At 48.9% G+C, this 20,508-nt stretch overlaps 1 protein-coding gene across 4 annotated transcripts in view; it reads left to right on the top strand.

Annotated features, from left to right (window-relative positions):
- The window catches only part of LOC142019475 (uncharacterized), a 56,105-nt gene that overhangs the window by 7,492 nt on the left and 28,105 nt on the right, over nt 1–20,508 (top strand). Inside the window, exons 1-3 of one of the 4 annotated variants that reach the window (XR_012647094.1) lie at nt 10,669–10,723; nt 12,955–13,074; nt 16,126–18,090. Coding sequence is in view for 1 of the 4 variants with exons in the window: in XM_075006459.1 (XP_074862560.1) it covers nt 13,047–13,074; nt 16,126–17,828 (1,731 nt within the window). In the remaining 3 variants the exon portion in view is untranslated. Of the gene's footprint in view, nt 1–10,668; nt 10,724–12,671; nt 12,838–12,954; nt 13,075–16,125; nt 18,091–20,508 lie in introns of those variants that run through there. The other 3 variants (XR_012647095.1, XR_012647093.1, XM_075006459.1) reach the window with 3 other exon arrangements.

Raw genomic sequence — 20,508 nt, 5'->3', positions numbered from 1 at the left:
AGATTTGGCAACCCAAGCTGACCCTCTGCGCCCCGAACCCAACTTCATATGAGCAAGAAGCAGTTCTAAATCCTGCCAGAAATGATGGTGGGGAGGCACAGAAGATAGCAACAGTGGGGGATTATGTACCTCGTATGGCCTCCATTTAATCACATGAGAATAAGGAATGTTGGGGAAGAAAGCACAGCTGATTGGGGATTCTGCACAGAGATAGTGACCAGGGCAAAGGGATAGTTTAGGAGCAGCAGTTTTACTCATGTATGCTGCAGAAAGGAAGGATTTCAGCACAAGCAGCCTGAGGAGGCACAAGCCAAAAAGCTGCAGAAGCATGTAAACAAAAGCTCAAGACAGAAAGGAGTCATCTAAGTGTAGCTGCAGGGTACTTGGAGGATGTAAGATCACAGTTAAGAAGAGAGGAAGAAATGAAGTTAATGCTGGGATTAAAAATTAGGATTTACAGAAAGTAGCAAGTTTGGTACTGGGATTACAGTCCCTGGTGCAAAGGTTAAGCGGTCAAAAGAAGGGTGGGGTAAAGCAAGTGCATGAGAAAGGACAGCATATGTGAAGTAGGAAATCAAGCTAAGGCTTTGCAACCAGCATGTATAATAGTGGAGGGAAGATCCCTGTAATGGGTTTAACTAAGATTCAGTTTGCTGTAGTGGTCTGGACAGACACAAGGAAAGAAAGGAGTTGTGACTTTGGGTGCGTCTACACTAGCCGGCTACTTCAAAGTAGCCGGCACAACGTCGAAATACCACAGGTCGTGTCTACATGCGCCGTGTGCTATTTCAACGTTGAAATCGATGTTAGGTGGCGAGATGTCAAAATCGTTATTCCCATCCGAAGATGGGAATAGCGCCCTACTTCGACGTTCAACGATGAAGTAGGGCATGTGTAGACGATCTGCATCTTGCTACTTCGACATAGCAGGGTCCTCCATGGCAGCCATCAGCTGAGGGGTTGAAAGACGCTCTGTCCAGCCCCTGTGGGGCTCTATGGTCACCGCGTGCAGCAGCCCTTAACCCAGGGCTTCTGGCTGCTGCTGCTGCAGCTGGGGGTCCATGCTGCATGCACAGGGTCTGCAACCAGTTGTCGGCTCTGTGGATCTTGTGCTGTGCAGGGCAAGTGTGTCTGGGAGGGGCCCTTTAAGGGGCTTTGCTGGCCCCTTATTTCGACGGGGAGCACTTGTGTGTGTGGACACTCTGCATTTCCTTCCAGGGCGGCTCCTTTCGATGTTCCCCATCGCTACTTCGACGTTGAACATCAATGGCACTAGCCCTGGAGGACGTGTAGACGATACGCATCTAAGTAGCCTATTCCGATGGCCTAACTTCGAAATAGACTACTTCGACTTAGTGTGCTAGTGTAGACGTGGCCTTTATGTTATAAATATAGGAGATAGGTAAAATAAGTTCAACAAACATGAAAGCTGTCTGTCCAAGTTCTTTTTCCAATTAACTCTTTGGGGTATAGAGTATACTCTGACAAGCATTCAGGTTGTGGGGTCTTAATTTAAATTAATTGTCTTGCTAACAAGCATTTGTGTCAGAATCTTACAACTTGCCCTTGTGGTGACAGGGAGCTGTTTTTTGGTTTTTGTGCTGCCAAGTGACTGGCAATTAGAAACTGTACTAATCTGTACTCCTCCTCGTTTATGTTTGGAGCTTCTTTGCTTTGTGACTGGTCTGGAGTAATTTGTTTGTCTGTCTGTCTGTTTGTTAGTCTTGCTGGTATACCCATAAGGAGGGGACGCCTTCCGATCTGGACACCTTTCAGTGTCAGAGAATAGAAATTGTGTAAAACCTAAATAGGCTCACAGGGTTAAGTTTTGTCTTCTGTTGTAAAACTAATTAATTTATAGAGGTAACATCGATATACAGAAATAATGAGTGAGATGTACTTGAAATCACCTGCTAAGGGTTATGCGCAACTGGATCACAGGGATTTGTGGGGTCTGCTAAATAAAATATATAAGTTAGGAGAAGGGTTTAATACCCATGTGCCAACAGCACTCAGTGTTAAGGTTAACCCTGGCTATCCCTACCCTGCCAAAGTGGAGGCAGGAATAGAGGGAGTAATCCAAGATTTACTAAAGGAAGGGGTCCTCATTAAGACCCAGAGCCCCTTCAATAGCCCAAATTTTCGGATTTCTAAAGGTGAATAAAAAGTCCTGGTGGCTCACTGTGAATTGTAAAAAATAAACTCAGCAACCCTTCTACGACTTCTGTAGTCGCCTATTATTGACCTATTTCAGTTAAAGGTTTTTAAGCATGTCTGTTTAATGTACGGATGAATTAGAGTGTGGACTAGACATGATCTAACAGTACTTGAATGGCTTTGGCTAAACAGACTAGTGAGACTAGTGGCATTGTATATGGGGAAATTGAGGGAGACACATCTGTCAGGACTCCAGGGCATGGTTCCATGTTTGTCCTGGAAACAGGACTCATGCAACCTCTTAACATATTTGTGGAAGGAAACCCATTGTATGTACATAACTCTGAGTCCTGCACCAGAGATAACAGCCTGGAAAGAAGTAGTGAGAAGGGTAGGGTTGTTGCTGGGACCAGGGCAGCTCAGTAAAGGAGCAGCTGTGATGGAGACTGGCAGAAAGCTTTGGGTTTTGTGCCTCTGCCAGTATTCTGGGGCAGATGCTCAGCTTTGTAAACAATTATAATTCCTCTGATGGAGATTTTAGGAGGAGTAAAAACATGGAGAGATACCTATCTCATAGAGCTGGAAGGGACCTTGCAAAGTCATCAAGTCCAGTCCCCTGCTCTCCTAGCAGGACCTATCACCATCTCTGACAGGATATATTTTTTTAAAGTTATTTGTCGCAGATTCCTGAACAGCCCCCTCAAGGGGAGAGCTCACAACTTTGGATTTAAGAGGCCAATGGTCAAACCACTGAGCCATCCCTTCTCCTTCACCATTGACTGACTGACTGAAATTATGGCAATCGCTTTGTAACTGGCTGGATTAGGAAGACATTACAAGGGTTGAGCTTCCAACAGTGGGGCCAACAGCTAAAATGGGCCCTGGAGCAAGGTGTGTGTGGGAGTGGGGGTGGCTCTGTACCCCCAGAAGGGGTGTGGCCTCAGGTGGAAGGGGTAGGACCTTGGACAGCTGCCCAGACCGTGGTACCCCAGCCCCTGCCAATATTCAAAGCTGCACAGAGCAGTGCTCTGGAGGCAATTCACAAGGAGCCTGGGGCTCCAGCCACTGCTCCATCCGCAGGCCTGGCTTCCAAGTGATGTTGGCTTTCTTTAGGTAGTTATGGCTTGGAAGTGATCGATACAAAAGGAGCCAGGCAAGAGAACACTGGTCAGATCAATGTGTAGCTTCTAAGCTGGGTGTTTTTATTTGAACTTGTGTTGTGTTAGCATTCAATATAATAAGATCAAAATGACAACTTCTAGGGGAACTGATTGCATCAAGCCCTACCATAATGCTGTAGTCTCTACATTTTACGGACAGACCAAATCATTCCTTATGACCCATAAAGGAGGGGATTTAATTTGGTTCCTGAAGTCTTAGTCACATTTAAATGGAGAGACAAACTACAAGGTGAACCTCTCTAGGCCAGCACCCTTAGGATCTGACCAGAGAATTCATTGTACTGCAGGAGGTCAATATTATCTAGCAGCATCACCCACACTTCCATGGTTTACTGGGCTCTTAGAAGATATTTTAGGGTACATTACAGCTAAATAACACAGAACACTGAATGTGGCTGGAAGCAAACTTTATGGGACCATGGGAAACCTGGCCACATCCATTGTAAGTGGTCATCCAGCTAACTAAAATCATGCTGCATTACAGATATTGCCAGACCACAGGTTCAGCCTGTACTGGATATTTGAAGGAAGGAAGAGATGTCATATACTGAATATTCCAACCAGCACAAGATTTTCAGTCTTTTAGAACAGCAAGATCACATCAAAAATGTAATTATCACCTAATTTTCAAACAAATAAGGAAATGTAACAAATATTAAAAGAGCCGATAAATTACACTGAATGCCTGCTTGCAAAAGCGAAAATAAATCAAACCCTCCCCCTACCCTGCATGGTGACACTGCATAACAAGGTGAGTTAGGTAGATTAATTCAGAGGAAATTGATGAGTCCGCAGCACCCAGGAAGTCAGTTTTACAACACAGACACCTTTGGCTCAAGTAACAGTGGAAGTCTTAGATCTTCTTGCGCTAATAGCAAATAAAAAATGAGGCTATACGTGGTTTATGTGATGTTCTGGCCTGCATTTCCATTGCTACTGCGTCTTCTCACTGATTTTTTGTCTCCTACACTTCAGGGGCACTCAAAATTAGTAATGAGCAAGGGTTGTAGCTTTAAATAACCTTAGCAAACCAAAGTCTGGTGGGGTAGGGGAGATGGCCAAGATGGCCTAAAATATGAGACCCAAATTTAACCCTTAAATCCACATTTAGGAATCTACCTTGGAAAATCTTGCTCAGTTTTTTTCAATAGTAACAGAGAGAGAAAGCCATGCTAGTCTCTATACTATCACAACAAAAAAGCAGTCTGATTTGTCAACCTTGATTACTGTTTTCGGTTCTCTGTGCCTTAAATATTGAGTCTGTTCTGGTCTGGGTATGGTCTGAAGAAGTGGGTCTGTCCCACGGAAGCTCATCACCTAATAAATTAGTTTGTTAGGCTAATCTTTAAAGTGCTACTTGACTGCTTCTTTGTTTTGATAGTTTTTTTTAAGTTAATGAAACTATAACAATATATTAGCACAAACATTATTGATGGTATCAAACAGCTATTAGCCAGGTGCCCATCTGGTGACAGAAGACACTCTGGAAACCAATTAGGTTCTCTGTTTATGTATGCCAGAAAGCATTTACTAACATTCTTCCCTAGCATCTATTGTGCATCCCCATGGGATGAGTTGGAAACATTTGGCAGGGATGGTGACAGAGGAAAGGATGGTGTGCTGCTCTTGGAAGGGGTGGCTGTATATCATAGTGAGCATTGATTGCCTCTCTTCCTTGAGCAATCCACGAGTCTTCTAGCACCACAGGGAGTTTGTAACTAATGAGAAGGTATGAATAGCAGTTGAAGATGACATGACTATTTGGGCTGGCCACATTATCTGCATGAGTCCTAGCATTCCCTACCAGACGCTCTTTGTAGCAGCTGGCAGTAATGCTTTTTCCCCGTGTGTAGTTTGCCAATCAATACCTTGGCCGAGAACATGCGGCGTAGTCCCCTTTTCCTGCCTAGGCATGGCGGTCAGCCTGGTCCATGCACACAGTGAAATTAGCAATCTCTGCCATACAGATGTGATCCTGAGAGGTGAATATCAAACTTTCTTTGGTAGGTGATCCCCAAGTGGTTGGCTGAGGCACTGTGGAAGAGGTGCCCCTCTAACTTCAGTTTCTCCTCTGCTGAGAGTCCCTGTGACATCAAATCCTTCTGGGTGAGGAGGGAGCAAAGGAGAAACAAGTGCAGTTAGTTACTGAGCAATGGGAGAAACTTGTTGAGGTGCTAGAGAAGTAACCAGGAACCTTGGTGCACAGGGTGAAGATGGGATTGTCCTCTTGATTCCTCAACATATAGAAAACCAATGGTAGGTTAAATTCCTCATTCCATTTACCTGAATTTAAGTTCAAATAATCTAATAATTCACTCTGAACAACAGAAGTGAGGCTGCAGATGTTCACCAAACCCCGAGATGCTCGAGCTCTCTAAACTTAGGTAATGAGCACAGGAGGATACAGAATGTGTAAGAGTAGGAGCGTTTTGCATTTGCAATTGTTGTTCCCATATTTCTGTCTGGACTTGAGCACACATTCAGTACAGGTAACTATTCCTGGTTGCTCTTGTGCATCCTACAGCAAGCTGGGAAGCCTATGAGCTGTTCTGACTATTGAGGACTATGAGGAGTACAATTGTAACTTATCCCTCATTCCCAGATATCAGTTCCTTCTCATCTCTCAGGCTCTGTAGAAGTGGGAATAAAGGGTGGGTGGTGTGAATTCGTACTCCAGTTGAAGGTCAGTAGCTGTTCTTTCTCCAGGTGTTGGGAGAGTCACAAACAGGAAGACGGAGAGGGTTGGGATGAGACTATGAACTGCACAACTTTCCTGACCGGAAGCCCAGCAACAAGCTGAGTTCCAAGTAGCAGATCTATAGCTTTCCATTACTGGAAATTTCTGAAGGCATACTTCAGCAGTTACTGAGAGCCTAATGTAATGCGTCCTGATGCCTTCAACCATTAGGATAGCTGTTAATCTGTGGGAAATTTTGATACAGGCTTTAGTCTATGTCAAACATTTGGAGGCTATCTTGTTCTCTATCTCTGTCCCCTTTGCAGTGGGATGGGTGCCCTGCCCTGAGAGGGCTGTGAAATTGTACCCAACCTGAGATCAGCCTCTGTAACTGACAGCCCCGAGGATGCACCATGCCTGACCAAGGACAAGCCACCTGGAATAACCCCAGAGAGGAGTTTCCATGAATTTATGGGGGGGTGGGAGGATGACAACCCCTTCACTCTGGGTAGAACCTGCTTGGAAGGGATGAAAAAGCAGGTTCAGTTTATTATTGTTAAACAGTGCAATTAATCATGATTAGTTATTAATCACTTGACAGCCCAAATAAATCAATCTTATAGAACCTGATGAAAGTACGCAGGAAGCTGCCTGGCTGCTGTGCACAGATCTTCTGCTTATAAAACTGGCGGGGGTTGGGAGGTGTGGGGGGAAACTTTCCATATGTGCTTTGACACCCTCAGGCATCCATGATGCAGGTTCTGAGCTGTCTGGCTGGAAAATGTTGTAGAGGCTCTTAGGCTCCTGCCTTTCCAAGTGCCTAGGCCTAACAGGGATCCTGATCTCCGTACTAAGTCTGTCCCATCATGATCAACTGGTCTGACTTCCTGCATATTGCAGGCCCCAGAACCTCAGCCACCCACACCTGGAATAGACCCGCAGTCTCTGACTGAGGTACAGAAGTCCTCAAATCAGGATTTTAAAATGGCAAGTTATGGCGAATTCACCATTTACACCACTTGAAACCAGACAATGACCCATGCCCCATGCTGCAGAGAAAGGCAACGCTGCCCGCCCAGCCCCCAAGGGCTCTGCAAATCTGCTCCATTGAAAATTCCTTCCCAACCTCAAAGAAGGGGGTCAGTCAGACCATGAGTATTTTGGCAAAAACCCATCAGCCAAGTCCCTGGGAAAAGCTTCTCTGTAGTAACTCAGAGCTAAGGCTGCAACAAACCAGTGCCCAGCAACCTTCACCACCTCGTGGCACACTTCAGCACGTGTTATAATTTCATGGCACAGCTAATATATGTAATCCACGCCTCCACCTCACCTCCAGAGCCAGGCGCCCCAGATCCCCACTACAATCTAATCCCCAACTCCTCTCCCAGAGCTAGGCACTCCCAGCCACTCTGTCTCAGTGCTGGCACCTCACTAGAGCCCCTGCCTCTGCCACCATGTAATTCTCCAACCAAGTGGTGGGGCATGTGCACAGAGCAGCTGGTGGGACTCCCGGCACGGGGCTCTGAGACACACAAAGTGCTGCTTCACTGCACAAGTGTGCCACACCACACTGGTTGCAGAGCACTGCAATAAACCACACTTTGTTAGCAAGGGAAGAAGCAGGTGTCTACCCGTAAGTCAGTTCCAATTTATTTTAGTAGGGAGCCCTGGAGGACCCTGTGAGTGATGGAACCAAATTTTATTCCAAAATCAAAGGGTTAGTTAAGCAAACAGGCCTACATTTGCCATTTACACAAGTGTTACTGTTACACTCAGCTTCAGAGCTGAGCTGGTGTCATGCTGGGTTAGAAATCTGTTGATAACAGAGTGATGTGTAGCCTTACAATCCTGTAACCTAATGGTAGCCTTCTAGTGTAAACTGGGAGTCACCCCAATTTAGCAAGGCTATGCTTTTTTTTTAGACCCTACTAGATTTTCCCAGCATTGCTTGGGTGTGGTTTTCTTCATTTAAATCATTGCTGTGGGGTGGGATGGAGATGGGGAGTTCATCCAGGCTGTCCTGGGGACAGAAGGCTACTCAAGCTCTCTCTCACCAAAGCAACTTGGGGGGGGAGGGGGGCAGGTGAGCCATGCTTTGCGATGGTCACTGCAGCTCCAGCAGACACAGCTAAGGGGTAGGTGCATGTTCCCTGGGGGGGGGGGGGGGGCAGGGGCAGGGGCAGGCTCCTCACTCCCTAGCCAGAGTGAGGAATGTAGCAAGTTGTGCACTTTTGTCGCGTTCCCTGACAGTGACAGGGGAACAGCCAGCAATGTTCCTGTCTGAATGAGGGAGGGGCCAAGGCAGTCCCAAAGCCGGTGATTCTCTCTCTCTTCTGTCTGGTTTTAGGAAAAGCATTCCCATTCCAGGCACATCCCATTTTCCTTGCCCAGCCAAACCCTGACCTTGCTTTCAGTTATGATAAGAAGAAAGTTCACACTGAATTTGGAAGTCCTTACTGTTTCGCAGGCGTTCTTGCATAAACAGACAGACTTACAGACAAAGTAGCAAATAAATAGTAAACCTCTTTGCCATATTCACTTTGGCTTTTTAACCTCACACATGATTTAAATTACCAGCTGCACCAGTGTCCATCCCAGGGTAACATTATAGCTAGCATTTTCATAAATCCTCCCAGCTTCTCAAAGGCATGTAGGTGGGGCTCACCAAAGTCATGCTGGGAGCAGTACTCACCCCCAGGACAGGGGCTATGCTCTCTCACCACAGCAGCAGGAAGCGGTGTGTTCCAGCCCTATCCCCAAGTCACTCTGCTCCCTGGTGCCTGGGAAAAGCGGAGTGCAGTGGGCTGGGACAGGGTGGTAGGGTGAGGTGGAGCAGAGCAGGCTGCCAGGTCATGCCGGCTCCTACCCCTGTGGTGAGTGTGTGTGTGGGGGCAGGCAGGCAAACCCTGCTGCTCCCTGTGCCAGGTGCCCTTTGCTTGGGGAGGGGCTACGGGCAAGGGGGCAGAGCAGAAGTGGGAAGCGTTGGGGTAGGGGCAGGGCTGGGAGGAAGGGATGGAACGGGGAGGAGCAGACTACCAGGTCACTCTGGCTCCTGCCACCATGGTGAGTCGGGAAAGCAACCCTGGCTGCCAACGCCAGGTCCCCTTTGCTCAGGGAGGGACTATGGGCAATGGGGCAGAGGAGAAGTGGAAAGGGTTGGGGTAGGGCAAGGCTTGGCCAAAGAGGTGGGGCGGAGCAGGGGTGAGGCTTGCCCTGGGCCCATACCTAGGGCCTGGGGTGTGTGTATGGGGGGCTGCCCCAGGCCCCGCTCTCCTCTAGGGACAGTCCAGTTGATGGGACATGCCTGCAGCATGTACACTGTTGCTGCCTTTCAGAAGCCATCATACAGGTGGGTGCAAGTGTGCATGCCACTGACCCAGAGTGCAATGTGGAAATGCAAAAACAGTGTAATAATGGCAGTGGTTGTACATTGATGTAACTTACGCCAACTAATTTCATAGGGTAGACTTGCCCCAGGGCTTGTGTTTATTTTACTCTCATGGTTTTCCCACTAATCTCCTCCCCCGTGGTGTTGTTCTGGGATGGGGAGAGGTGTCCAGGGCTACCATATTTGAACTTTCAAAAAAGAGGACACCCCTGAGAGGGAGTGTATCTATATCAGTATCTGCCAACTCATGTCCTATTAATGTGCTATATACTATTACACATTAGTGCAAGTAAATACTAATAAATTGTGCTAGTCTTTAAAGTGCTACAGGACTGTTTTGTGAAGATACAGCCTAACAGGGCTACCTCTTTAAAGACTAACAAAATGATTTATTCGGTGGTGTTAGTCTTTAAAATGCTACATTTCTGCTGCTTTGTTTTGTCGGAATACAGACTAACAGGGCTACCTCAAAACAAAAAAGCAGGCCACTAGCACTTTAAAGACTAACAGAATAATTTATGAGGTGATGAGCTTTCCTGGGACAGACCCGCTTCTTCAGCTCATCTGTCGCTGTTCAGCATGCAGAGAGGGCTACCTCACTGTGACACGAACACAAGCTGAGCTGGTCCGTACTGACACAGGAACAACAAGAAGCCTTGTGGCACTTTATAGACTAACAGATACTTTGGAGCATGAGCTTTCCTGGGCAAAGACCCTCTTCATCAGATGCAGATACTGATACAGACACACTCCCCATCAGGGGCGTCCTCTTTTTGCAAAGATCACACGTGTTCTCGCCTGACCTTTGCCGCCCAGGCAGTGGCACTACAGGAGGCCCGGGAGCAGCGGGAGAACCCCTCGCGCGGGAGGGGCGGAGGGGAGCGCTGGCTGGGAGACCCGAGGGAGCAGCTGCTCTCAGGGCTTGGCTCCCCAGGGAGGCGTCGTTCAGCACCCGCTGACGCGGCTTTGGTGACGCTCCCGCCGGGGCTCCGCGGTAGATCAGCCACTTGCCAGCCCCGGGCTCCGCGGCCCGCGTGATCTAACCACCGTGCCGCGGCACACGTGCTGCCCAGCCCGCGTCGGGCTTTACCGGAGCCGGCCCCGAATTGGGCCCCCGGCTCCGGCGGCACAGCAGCGAGCGGGCTGGCGCAGGAGGCAGTGGGGGTGGGCGGCGTTTCCCTCCCGCCCGGCGTGGGGAGGGTTAAAACCACAGAGCCGGGGCGGGGGAGGACTAGAAAGTCCTGCCCGGGAAGTGTCGCGTTCCCGCGCGCCCGCCCCGCACGTGGCCCTAAGCGCCGCGAGCCTGCGGCTTCCCCAGCGGTGAGCCGGGCCGGGGGCGGGGCGGGGGGAGCGCCGGCTGCCGGAGCGCGCCACAGGGCCTGGCGCCGCGGCCTAGGACTGAGCCGGGGAAGGGGGCAAACCAGGGCACCGCGATTGGGGAGCGCCTCGGGGGGCGTCTCCAGGCGGGATGGGAGGCGGTTGGGGGGGGGGGGGGGGTGTCTCTCCCAGTTGCTGGCAGCGGTGCGGGGCTGCCCTTCTCCAGCGTAGCCGGCTGCTCCTTGGCCAAACCGAGTCCCCCGCCTCTCAGCGGGCAGGAAAACGCGGCAGGGCGTTGGGGAAGCCCGGGGACCCCTGAGGAAGTGAGGGGGTGATGGGAGAGGTCCCTAGTTACAAGAAGGGTGGGGGTGGGGGCACATTTTTTGGAATGGACAAGCTTGATTTTTTTTAAAAAAACAAAAGAAATAAACTGCAAACACCTCTCCTGCCCCCGTACAATTAAAACTGTTCTGAAGCTCCGCATAAATGATGGCGCTTAGCTAACCAAAAACTGTAAACTGTCACCAGCTCAAAATCAAAAGCCAAAAGGGAGACGTCAGGTAACTTGGAGCTTGTCTAAATACAGCAGTTGTGTGGCTTTAACTAATACCCGTGCCTTCCTAATCTGGGCACAGTTACACCCCATGTCAAAGTCAGCAGCAGCAGCCATGAGCTCAGCCCCTTTGACGTCCCATACCTCCCTCACTGTTATCTTCCATCTTCCCCTGTGCAGTGCAGAGTGGCTTAATTTCTGTAGACGAGCTCTGCACCAATCTACTACATCATCTACCCATTCTCTGTGGGGTCTGCCCCTCCTATTCGAACCGTCCATTATGCCCAGTACCAGGGTCTTGTCTTTTTGTTTGTCATTCATGGTGCAGATACGCCTGAATGGCTGCAACTTCGGTTGTATAACCTTCTGCAGTAGGTTCCCTGTCGGCGGTATCTTCCTATATAATTTGTCATCAGTGATCTTCTGCATGCATCCTATTCTCAAGATCTTTTTATAACAATTCTGGGGCGGGGGGCAGGGGGAAGCAATACTCTTATTCAAATTTGAGGAGAGCTCCCTAGTACAGCACATTTATTTGTATTTTTATTATTATTTAAATAGTATTCAGCAAGTTTAGGCCCTGACATAGCTTTTCATAAGTTTCAAATTTTCATATTTTTCAGGAAGAAGTGTTCTTTCAAAAAAGGGGTTTGTTTTCAAAGTATCCCCATCTACACAGCTGTTTTTTTTCTGAAAACAGCACTTCCGGAGCAGCGAGTGGCTGTCATTATGCAAATGAGGCACACTATTTATAAATCAGCACCTCATTTGCATTTCTGATTGGCCACATTTGCGTTCCCCTTCTGAAAGGGGAGTGTAGTGTAGACACAGCCTCAGTGTTTCCATTTCAGTCTGGCTGTGTCTACACTACAAAAATAACTTTGAAGTTGCTTGTAGTTGTATGTAGAATCTCTGCTGACTACTTCGAAGTAGTTCCTAACTTTGAAGTTAGTTCCTAGTGTAAACGCCCCCTTTAAGAAGAAAGCTATCCTGTTATGTCTTTGCAGATCCCCATAACACACTTGGTCAGCAGACTTAAAAAGAATGATGAGGGCTAGTGAATAGGTATGTGGTTTAGGGACAGGCTGCTAGTTTTCAGGAAGTAGGATTGAGGGACGAAGGCAGGTGGGATTGTTTTTGGAAGGTGTCTTGGTGCAACTTGAAAGTTTTGAGAGGAAAGGATTATTGGAGGAAGAGCATTTAGGAGTAAGTGAAGCTCTAAAAATTGACGGGAAGTGAATCACTGAGATGGACGGTACGGCGCTTAGTGAGACTGGGTTTAGGGTAATGTAAGGGGATGATGTCAGAGCGGACTTACCCAGACTTTTGAAAAGTGGAGCTGCTGGCCCTTTAGGTGTCAGAAATGGGGAGGCTGACCCTCATGGCCCACGCTGAACGTGACTGGAAGGGCACTCTTCTCTAAAGCTGGACTCCATCCAGATACAATGCTGTCCCTGTACTGATTGATTTGCAGAACTGGGACCAGAATGTTCTCACTTGACAGTCTAGTGAATCATATCTTTCCCCAGAAAGGGGACACATCAGGAAAGACAGGCTCACGGTGGTAAGACTTCATGCTAGGCACCATTTTTCCCACTGTGTGTGGTTTTTAGGTGTACTTTACCCTCTTGGAGCACCTCTTATTCTTGTTGAGGTTCATTACCCCTGTCTTCTTTCCCAGGACCAGGATTCTTGATTACTAGGGATGAAATTACCTCCTAGATAGAAGAAGAAGAAGAATCATGTGCCTTTGATCTCTGAGGTCCTGAGAAAATGGAGAGCTCAGAAAACCCCTGTGCAGGTAATTAGCCAGTTTTTAAGATGGAATTTCAAGACAGTGCTCCTATCAGTCTCATGCTGTGATCTCATAGGCCAGGTGGCCAAAATTACTGACACTCTAAGCCGTATACAATAATCTGTGGAAGTTCAAGAGCTGCAAGACATAATCTGCCCCAGGGGTAGTGCCATGGGGCTATAAACCCCTCCCTGATAGCAAAAGCCTCTAGTTCCATTTCTATGTAGGGCAGAGGTCATGAGCTTCCCTCTAACTGGTCTGGTAGATGAAAATGGGGCTGGTGTGGAGGCGGGGGAAGGGGTGTCTCAAGCCTTGCTTTAAGTGTGAAAGAGTCACATGTGGCTCACAAGCCATAGTTTAGCTGTTGTAGGTTCCCCTGTAGTAAAAATGCATTATTTGGGTCTCTGCAAAAATAGCTTAAACCAGTATTTCTTAAAGTTTTTGAGACCATGGACCACCAAACAATAATATTTTTTAATGTGGAACATATGTGAACATTTTCTTCAAAAAAATTATTATCAGACCAAATAAATAAATAAATTAATGAAACCAGCAACAGATACAGCAAAAACAAAATGAAGTAAATTTAATCAGGTATCATAGCAATGAAGAAGTAACTTTGATTTGAATAACAGACAATATATACCATCAGGTTATTTTTCTAAATGCTTGCAGCACACTGGCAAGTTGTTCCCAGAACACCAGTGTTCCACGAAACACAGTTTAAGAAACACTGGCCTCGACATTGATACCCCGGGCACTCCATTTTCTTTGGATCCTGTTACTTTAAATACAATGAAGAGTATTTGTCCCACTGGATTAATGTTGACAAGAATAAACAACTTTCAAAAATTAGAGCCCAAAGTTTAGGCTCCTAAGAGACATACAAGGAGAAGGTCCCCAGTGAGATTTGTGTTCCCAAATCACTTATGCCCTTAAGTCCACATGGAGGCAGGTAAGTAGGGGATTTTGATTTCTCTGGTGAAAGTTTTGGCCAATATTTTCTGTTTATTCAGACCATATATTTTCCTTCTATTATGGAAGCTTTGTAGCAGACCCCTAGCTAATGTATGGTTTTCTACTCAAAGTGGGGTTCAAATCCCTTATAAAACATAAAATGTCATCCTTTGTATGTCTCTTTGGCTATGTCTACACTAGCACACTACATCGCAGTAGCCTGTTCCGACGTAAGGACATCGAAATAGGCTACTTCGACGCGTATCATCTACACATCCAGCAGGGCTGGTGCCATCAACATTCAACGTTGAAGTAGTGACGATGAATGTCGAAAGGAGCCGCCCCAGAAGGAAATGTGGCGCGTCTACACACAAGCGCTCCCTGTCGAAATAAGGGGCCAGCAAAGCCCCAAGCCGCTCCCTTAAAGGGCCCCTCCCAGACACACTCGGCCTGCACAGCACGAGATCCACAAAGCCGACAACCGGTTGCAGACCCTGTGCATGCAGCATGGACCCCCAGCTGCAGCAGCAGCAGCCAGAAGCCCTGGGCTAAGGGCTGCTGCATGCAGCGACCATAGAGCCCCGCAGGGGCTGGACAGAGCGTCTCTCAACCCCTCAGCTGATGGCTGCCATGGAGGACCCCGCTACTTCGATGTAGCGGGACGCAGATCATCTACACACGTCCTACTGCGATGTTGAACGTTGAAGTAGGGTGCTATTCCCATCTTCGGGTAGGAATAGCGATTTTGACGTCTCACCGCCTAACGTCGATTTCAACATCAAAATAGCGCACGGTGCGTGTAGACGTGGCGCGTACTATTTCGACATTGTGCCAGCTACTTCGAAGTAGCCAGCTAGTGTAGATACACTCTTTGAGTCAAAACAAGCTTGAATTGTCAACATACTTTTCAAATTAGGCATTTTGAGAGTATGGAAAGTTTAACCCACTTTAAAATCCCAGACTCCATAATTTTTTTTAAAAGCAGTCTGAGGTTATGTTTTGTTTTTTTCCATACCATACCCTCTCACTGCACACTGCCAGCATTAATACATTAGCTATATCATGCACCATGAAACAGATAATATTCCATATTTTGGAAATTACTGAGAGTGGAAAGTGATTAGCTGATGTTTGTGTGGCAAGACGTGACATGCTGCGGGTGTGAGTGTTAGTGTTGCTCTGATTGGTGATTTTCCTGATTTTTTTTTTTTTCTCCTTCAGTGGTTGCATTGATAGGAAATGCACGAGAGCACCCCAGGCACTGAGTTAAAGGGTTTTTTTTTTTTTTTTTGTATTCTTCACAAGGTACCTCAGTCCCCTGATACAGGGGAGAGACAAAGCCCAAAAGTGGGCTTTTGCCCCATTAAGCTGAGGAGATTAGATCCCCATGTCGCTGGAGATTTTGATGGCAAATTGCTCCTCTGAGTGTCTCAGCTTATGCTGGACTTTGCTTCTTCTCCACATTAGCAGCCTGAGATGGTTTTTGCAGAACAAGGGTCATGCAGAAAAATAGTCCTCAGTGGTCTGGAGGGAGAGAGCCCATAGTTCATTCTCCTCCTCGGTTTCCCTTCACATCGATCTACTTTCTCTTTCAGCTGTGTACCATTCCCCACCTCACTCTCTTTCACTTGGTTCCTCCTCCTGACTGTTTCTTCCGTGTCCCTCCCTCTCCTCACTTCCTGTTCCTCTCAGGGGCAGGATGTGCTGGGGCTGGATGCAAAGTTTATAGTCTTGGGCCTGGTCTGCACCTCATGCTTAGGTCAGCCTAGCTACTGTCATGCCCTGTGCACAGTAGTTAGCACAACCCCACTGTAGACACAGCTAGGTGTAGAGAAGGAGTCTTCCCTCAATCTGGCTGCCTCCTCTAGAGGGAGGATTTACTGCAGTGATAGAGAGACCCCTTCCATCACTGTCATGAATGTCTGCACTACAGTGGTAAAGCTGCATCCTCATAGCAGTGTGGCTGTATTGCTTGCAATGTGCAAGCATATCCTTAAGCTTAGTGACTTGCTGGTGGTGCATCTTTTATCCTTGGCTGAGATTGTCTGTGGTGAGGTGAAAGCAATGAGTGCTTCCCAGCTTCTCTCTTTATTTCCCTAGATGAGGCGATTGTGAGAGAAAACAAAGAGGAGACCCCTCAGCTGCCACTAGACACAGGGGAGAAACTGGACACACGTGCAGGCCTCAACAGCTGTCAGAGGCCGCAGGGGAGAGAAAATCGCTATCAATGTGCAGAGTGCAGGAAAAGCTTTGGTGTCCATTCAGCACTGATCAAACACCAGAGAATCCACACTGGAGAGAAACCTTATCAGTGCAGTGAGTGCGGGAAGCGCTTCAGTATGAGCTCCACGCTCGTGACGCACCAGCGGATTCACACAGGGGAGAGGCCTTACAAGTGCTGGCAGTGTGGGAGGAGCTTCAACCAGAGCTCACACCTCACGCAGCATCAGAAGACCCACCAGGGGGAGAAGCCGTGTACCTGCACGGAATCCAGAGAGGGTGTTACTGGCAGCTCAATGTGCGTGAAACACCCAGGGCTGCGGGCTGGAGCGGGGGCCTATCGATGCACCCAGTGTGGGAAGAGTTTCAATCGCAGCTCCACGCTCTACAACCACCACAGGGTCCACACGGGAGAGAAACGCTACCAGTGTGAGGAGTGTGGGAAAGGCTTCAGCGTGAGCTCCAACCTCCTCCGGCATCAGCAGACCCACATGGAGCAGAGACCCTACAAGTGTCCAGAGTGCCGGAAGAGCTTCAGCCTCAGCTCTGATCTGGAGGCGCATCAGAGGCTTCACCTGGGAGAGAAACCCCACCCATGCCCTGAGTGCGAGAAGAGCTTTGACCAGGAGTCGCAGCTGCTGCGACACCGGCGAGCTCATGCCAGGGAGAATGTGTATGAGTGCGCTGCGTGTGGGAAGAGCTTCAGTCGGAAGGGGAACCTTCTGAGGCACCGGGACATCCACACTGGAGACAAGCCTTACCAGTGTCACGAGTGTGGGAAGAGCTTCAGCCGGAGATGGTCGCTTGCGCAGCACCAGCGGATCCACACTGGAGAGAAACCCTACCGCTGCGCCGAATGTGGCAAGAGCTTCTGCTTCAGCTCCCAGCTCACCACCCACCAGCGCGTCCACACTGGGGAGCGGCCCTACCCGTGTCCCGAGTGTGGGAAGAGCTTCGTGGACAGCTCAGGGCTCGTTCAGCACCGGCGGATTCACACAGGGGAGAAGCCCTACCAGTGCACCCAGTGCGGGAAGAGCTTCCGGCAAAACTCGGTGCTCATCCAGCACTGGCGAACCCACTCTGGTGACAGGCCCTTTGAGTGCGGGGCCTGCGGGGAGCGCTTCAGCCAGAGCTCCACGCTGATGACGCACCAACGGATCCACACCGGGGAGCGGCCCTACCGCTGCGGGGAGTGTGGGAAGCGCTTCAGTGAGAGCTCCCACCTCACACAGCACCGGCGAACCCACACGGGGGACAAGCCCTACCGGTGCGGGGTCTGCGGGAAGAGCTTTGTGCAGAGCTCACAGCTCTCCACCCACCGGAGGATCCACACGGGAGATAAGCCCTACAGGTGCCACGTCTGCAGGAAGAGCTTCAGTGACAGCTCGGCACTCACGCAGCACCAGCGAGTCCACACTGGGGAGCGACCGTACCAGTGCACCCAATGCAGGAGGAGCTTCAGCCAGAGCTCAGCACTGGTGCAGCACTGGAGGACCCACACCGGAGACAAGCCCTACGAGTGCACCGAGTGCGGGAAGGCGTTCAGCCAGAGCGCGGGGCTCACTCAGCACCGGAGCGCCCATGCAGGGGGAGAGAGGCACTGACACAGGGACCTCTGCGCTGTGGAATGTGCTGTGCCTCTGATGTCAGGAGCGGCTCCTTGCCATACTGAATGGCGCAATGCGGTGGAAGCAGTGCCGCGGTGTTAATTGACTGTGGAACTATCGCGATCCACCTCTTAATTAAAATCCTCCTAAGAATGCACGGAGCGCACAGTGATGCTGAGAATACTAGCCCTTCTCCTACAACTGGCCTGCAGCTATCAGAGGACATTATTATAAATGGGTAAGCTGAATCATAGGGGAATTTAGACAGGGGAACTTGAGCCAGAGCTGCTGAGCAGAATTACCCCTCCATTGTGGCTACAAAACTTGGGGAGTGGAAGCCATCTCAGAAGTGGCGGAAGCTCTGTCTGAAGAAATATGTGGAAGACAGCAACAGAGATTTCTGCATGAGTTAGGTCATTTGCTGTCCCGTCAGCTAGGCAGGCCATGAGTCAGACCCCAGCCCTGAGCATAGGATCTTTGCATTATAGTTGCCTCTCCCAGCTGCAGAGCTCCCAGCCTGCACCAGGAAAAGTCCCCTCCACACGTCTCTCCTCTGCATCTAAAGTGTGCATGGATCAGGGCCTGTAGGGAGAGGTGACTGTCCTTAAACCTTCATGATAGCCAACACCACCTTCTAACCCTCCCACAAGTCACTGCTTCACCTTCTTCTGTGTCCTTACCTGAAAGAGAGGAGACGGATGTTCTTTTCCTTGCTGGCCCAAGTCACAAATGATTCCCCATTCAGTGCTTCCCACCCTCCTTTATCAGGGAACAGGGTGGGAAGAGCTGCAAGGAACCCTCAGAGCACCCCTTTATGGGGAAGGCCAAACAACACAGGGGTCCAGAGAAGGAAGGTGGCCAAGCTGATCTGGAAGATGGCAGGAGAATATGCACTTTGTTGGTTGTGTGCAATGGAACCACAAATGCACATGGTATTCTGGTTTAATTCTGAGAAGTGGAATGGAACCTGGGACCTCTGAAGCTTAGCGCATGAGCCTCTACCATATGAATGAAAAGCCAGCTGTCTGTTACCAACAGCTGGCTCTTTATTCTCTCTGTAAATTGTGTCAGTGCCACTACAGTATGCCACATTCACTGGTGTGAGTTATACTGGCAAAAAGAGAAATGATGAGGTAGTTTGCAAGCTTAGATACCATGGGAAGGATTATGGTACAAAGGCTTAGGTAGCTAATGTCCTCAGCACAGCACTAGGAGCACAGTTCATACTAGCTTGATTCAGTTTCTTCCTTCCTTTCTGAGCCCGTGAGTGAGGAGAGAGCTTGTCTTGGGAGCACCAGGTGTGGCATGAAGAACACCTCTGTTGTTTGCCAGCAACATTTGAGGAGGTGGCCATTTATTTCTCTTAGGAGGACTAGACTCTTCTAAATAAAAAGCAGAGAAAGCTGCAAGGGGATCTCCATTATTAACCATTAGAACAGGACTCAGCAACCTTTCCGAGGTGGAGGGCTGAAATGTGACCTTTTGACCTCTCTGTATGGTTCAAGTGCCGGTGATGCTTTTTAAAGTCACTAATAGTCCTACTTTCAACAGCTCCATTAATAAATAAGTAAAGAGTCAGAGCATTACCATTTAGGTGGTGGTTGGTGGCATTAGCTGGTCCTTTGTTAATGCACATGCACCATGGCTTTGAGCAAGCTCCCAGCTGAATGGGGAAGCAGGGGTGGGGCTGAGCTCCCACCTTGCATGCCGATGAAAATAGGCTCATGTGCTGCTCTTGGTACCCATGCCGCAGTTTTCTGGCCTCTGCATTAGAAGATCTATGTGGGGTTGAAATGCTATCGATATACCAAATGTAATGGCATTCCAGTAGCAGCTCAAATCTCATACACCAGAGAATCTATATAGATGAGAACTTCCTTGACTTAAACCCTTGCACTCTGAGTGGAGAATAGGTCTACAAGTCTCTTCCACATCATTCCGTCTTGGGACAAAACTTCTACCTGACTCCAGGGGTACCCCTGTTATTGTCCTTCCATCTCAGTAGATCTGTGGGAAAATTTTTGTCATAGCAATGACCCTTTATCTGACTTAACAAAATGAGTCCCAGGACCTTTGTGTGGTTGAGGAGCCAATACCCAAGACGGATACAGTGGCACGTGAGTGGGTTTCCTATAGCGCTAATAGCTAAAACTCAAAATGGACATTTCGAAATTGTTTTTAAAGCAGGATAGCCTGCAGCTCTGAACTTCTTTAATTGGGGCAGATCAGTGTAGCTGCGTCTACACTAGCCGGCTATTTCGAAATAGCGGTGCCAACTTTGAAATAGCGCCTACCGCGTCTACACGTGCTGAGCGCTATTTCGAAGTTGAAATTCACGTAAGGCGGCGAGACGTTGAAGTCGCTATCCTCATCAGGAGATGGGAATAGTGCCCTACTTCGACGTTGAACAGCGAAGTAGGGCATGTGTAGACGATCCACGTCCTGCAACATTGAAATAGCGGGGTTCTCCATGGTGGCCATCAGCTGAGGGGTTGAGAGGTGCTCTCTCCAGCCCCTGAGCTCTATGGTCGCCGTGTGCAGCAGCCCCTTAAAGCTCCCTGCCCCCGAGTTCCTGTGCAGGAAGCTGAGAACGCATGCAGGCAGCAGCACAGCCACGTGCCCAGCCTGCACGTCCTCACCAGCCCCAACCCACCAC

Source organism: Carettochelys insculpta, chromosome 1 (genome assembly GCF_033958435.1).
Source record: "Carettochelys insculpta isolate YL-2023 chromosome 1, ASM3395843v1, whole genome shotgun sequence".
NCBI lineage: Eukaryota > Metazoa > Chordata > Testudines > Carettochelyidae > Carettochelys > Carettochelys insculpta.
Note: the sequence above shows the minus strand (reverse complement) of the source record. Positions and strands in the feature narration are given on the sequence as shown.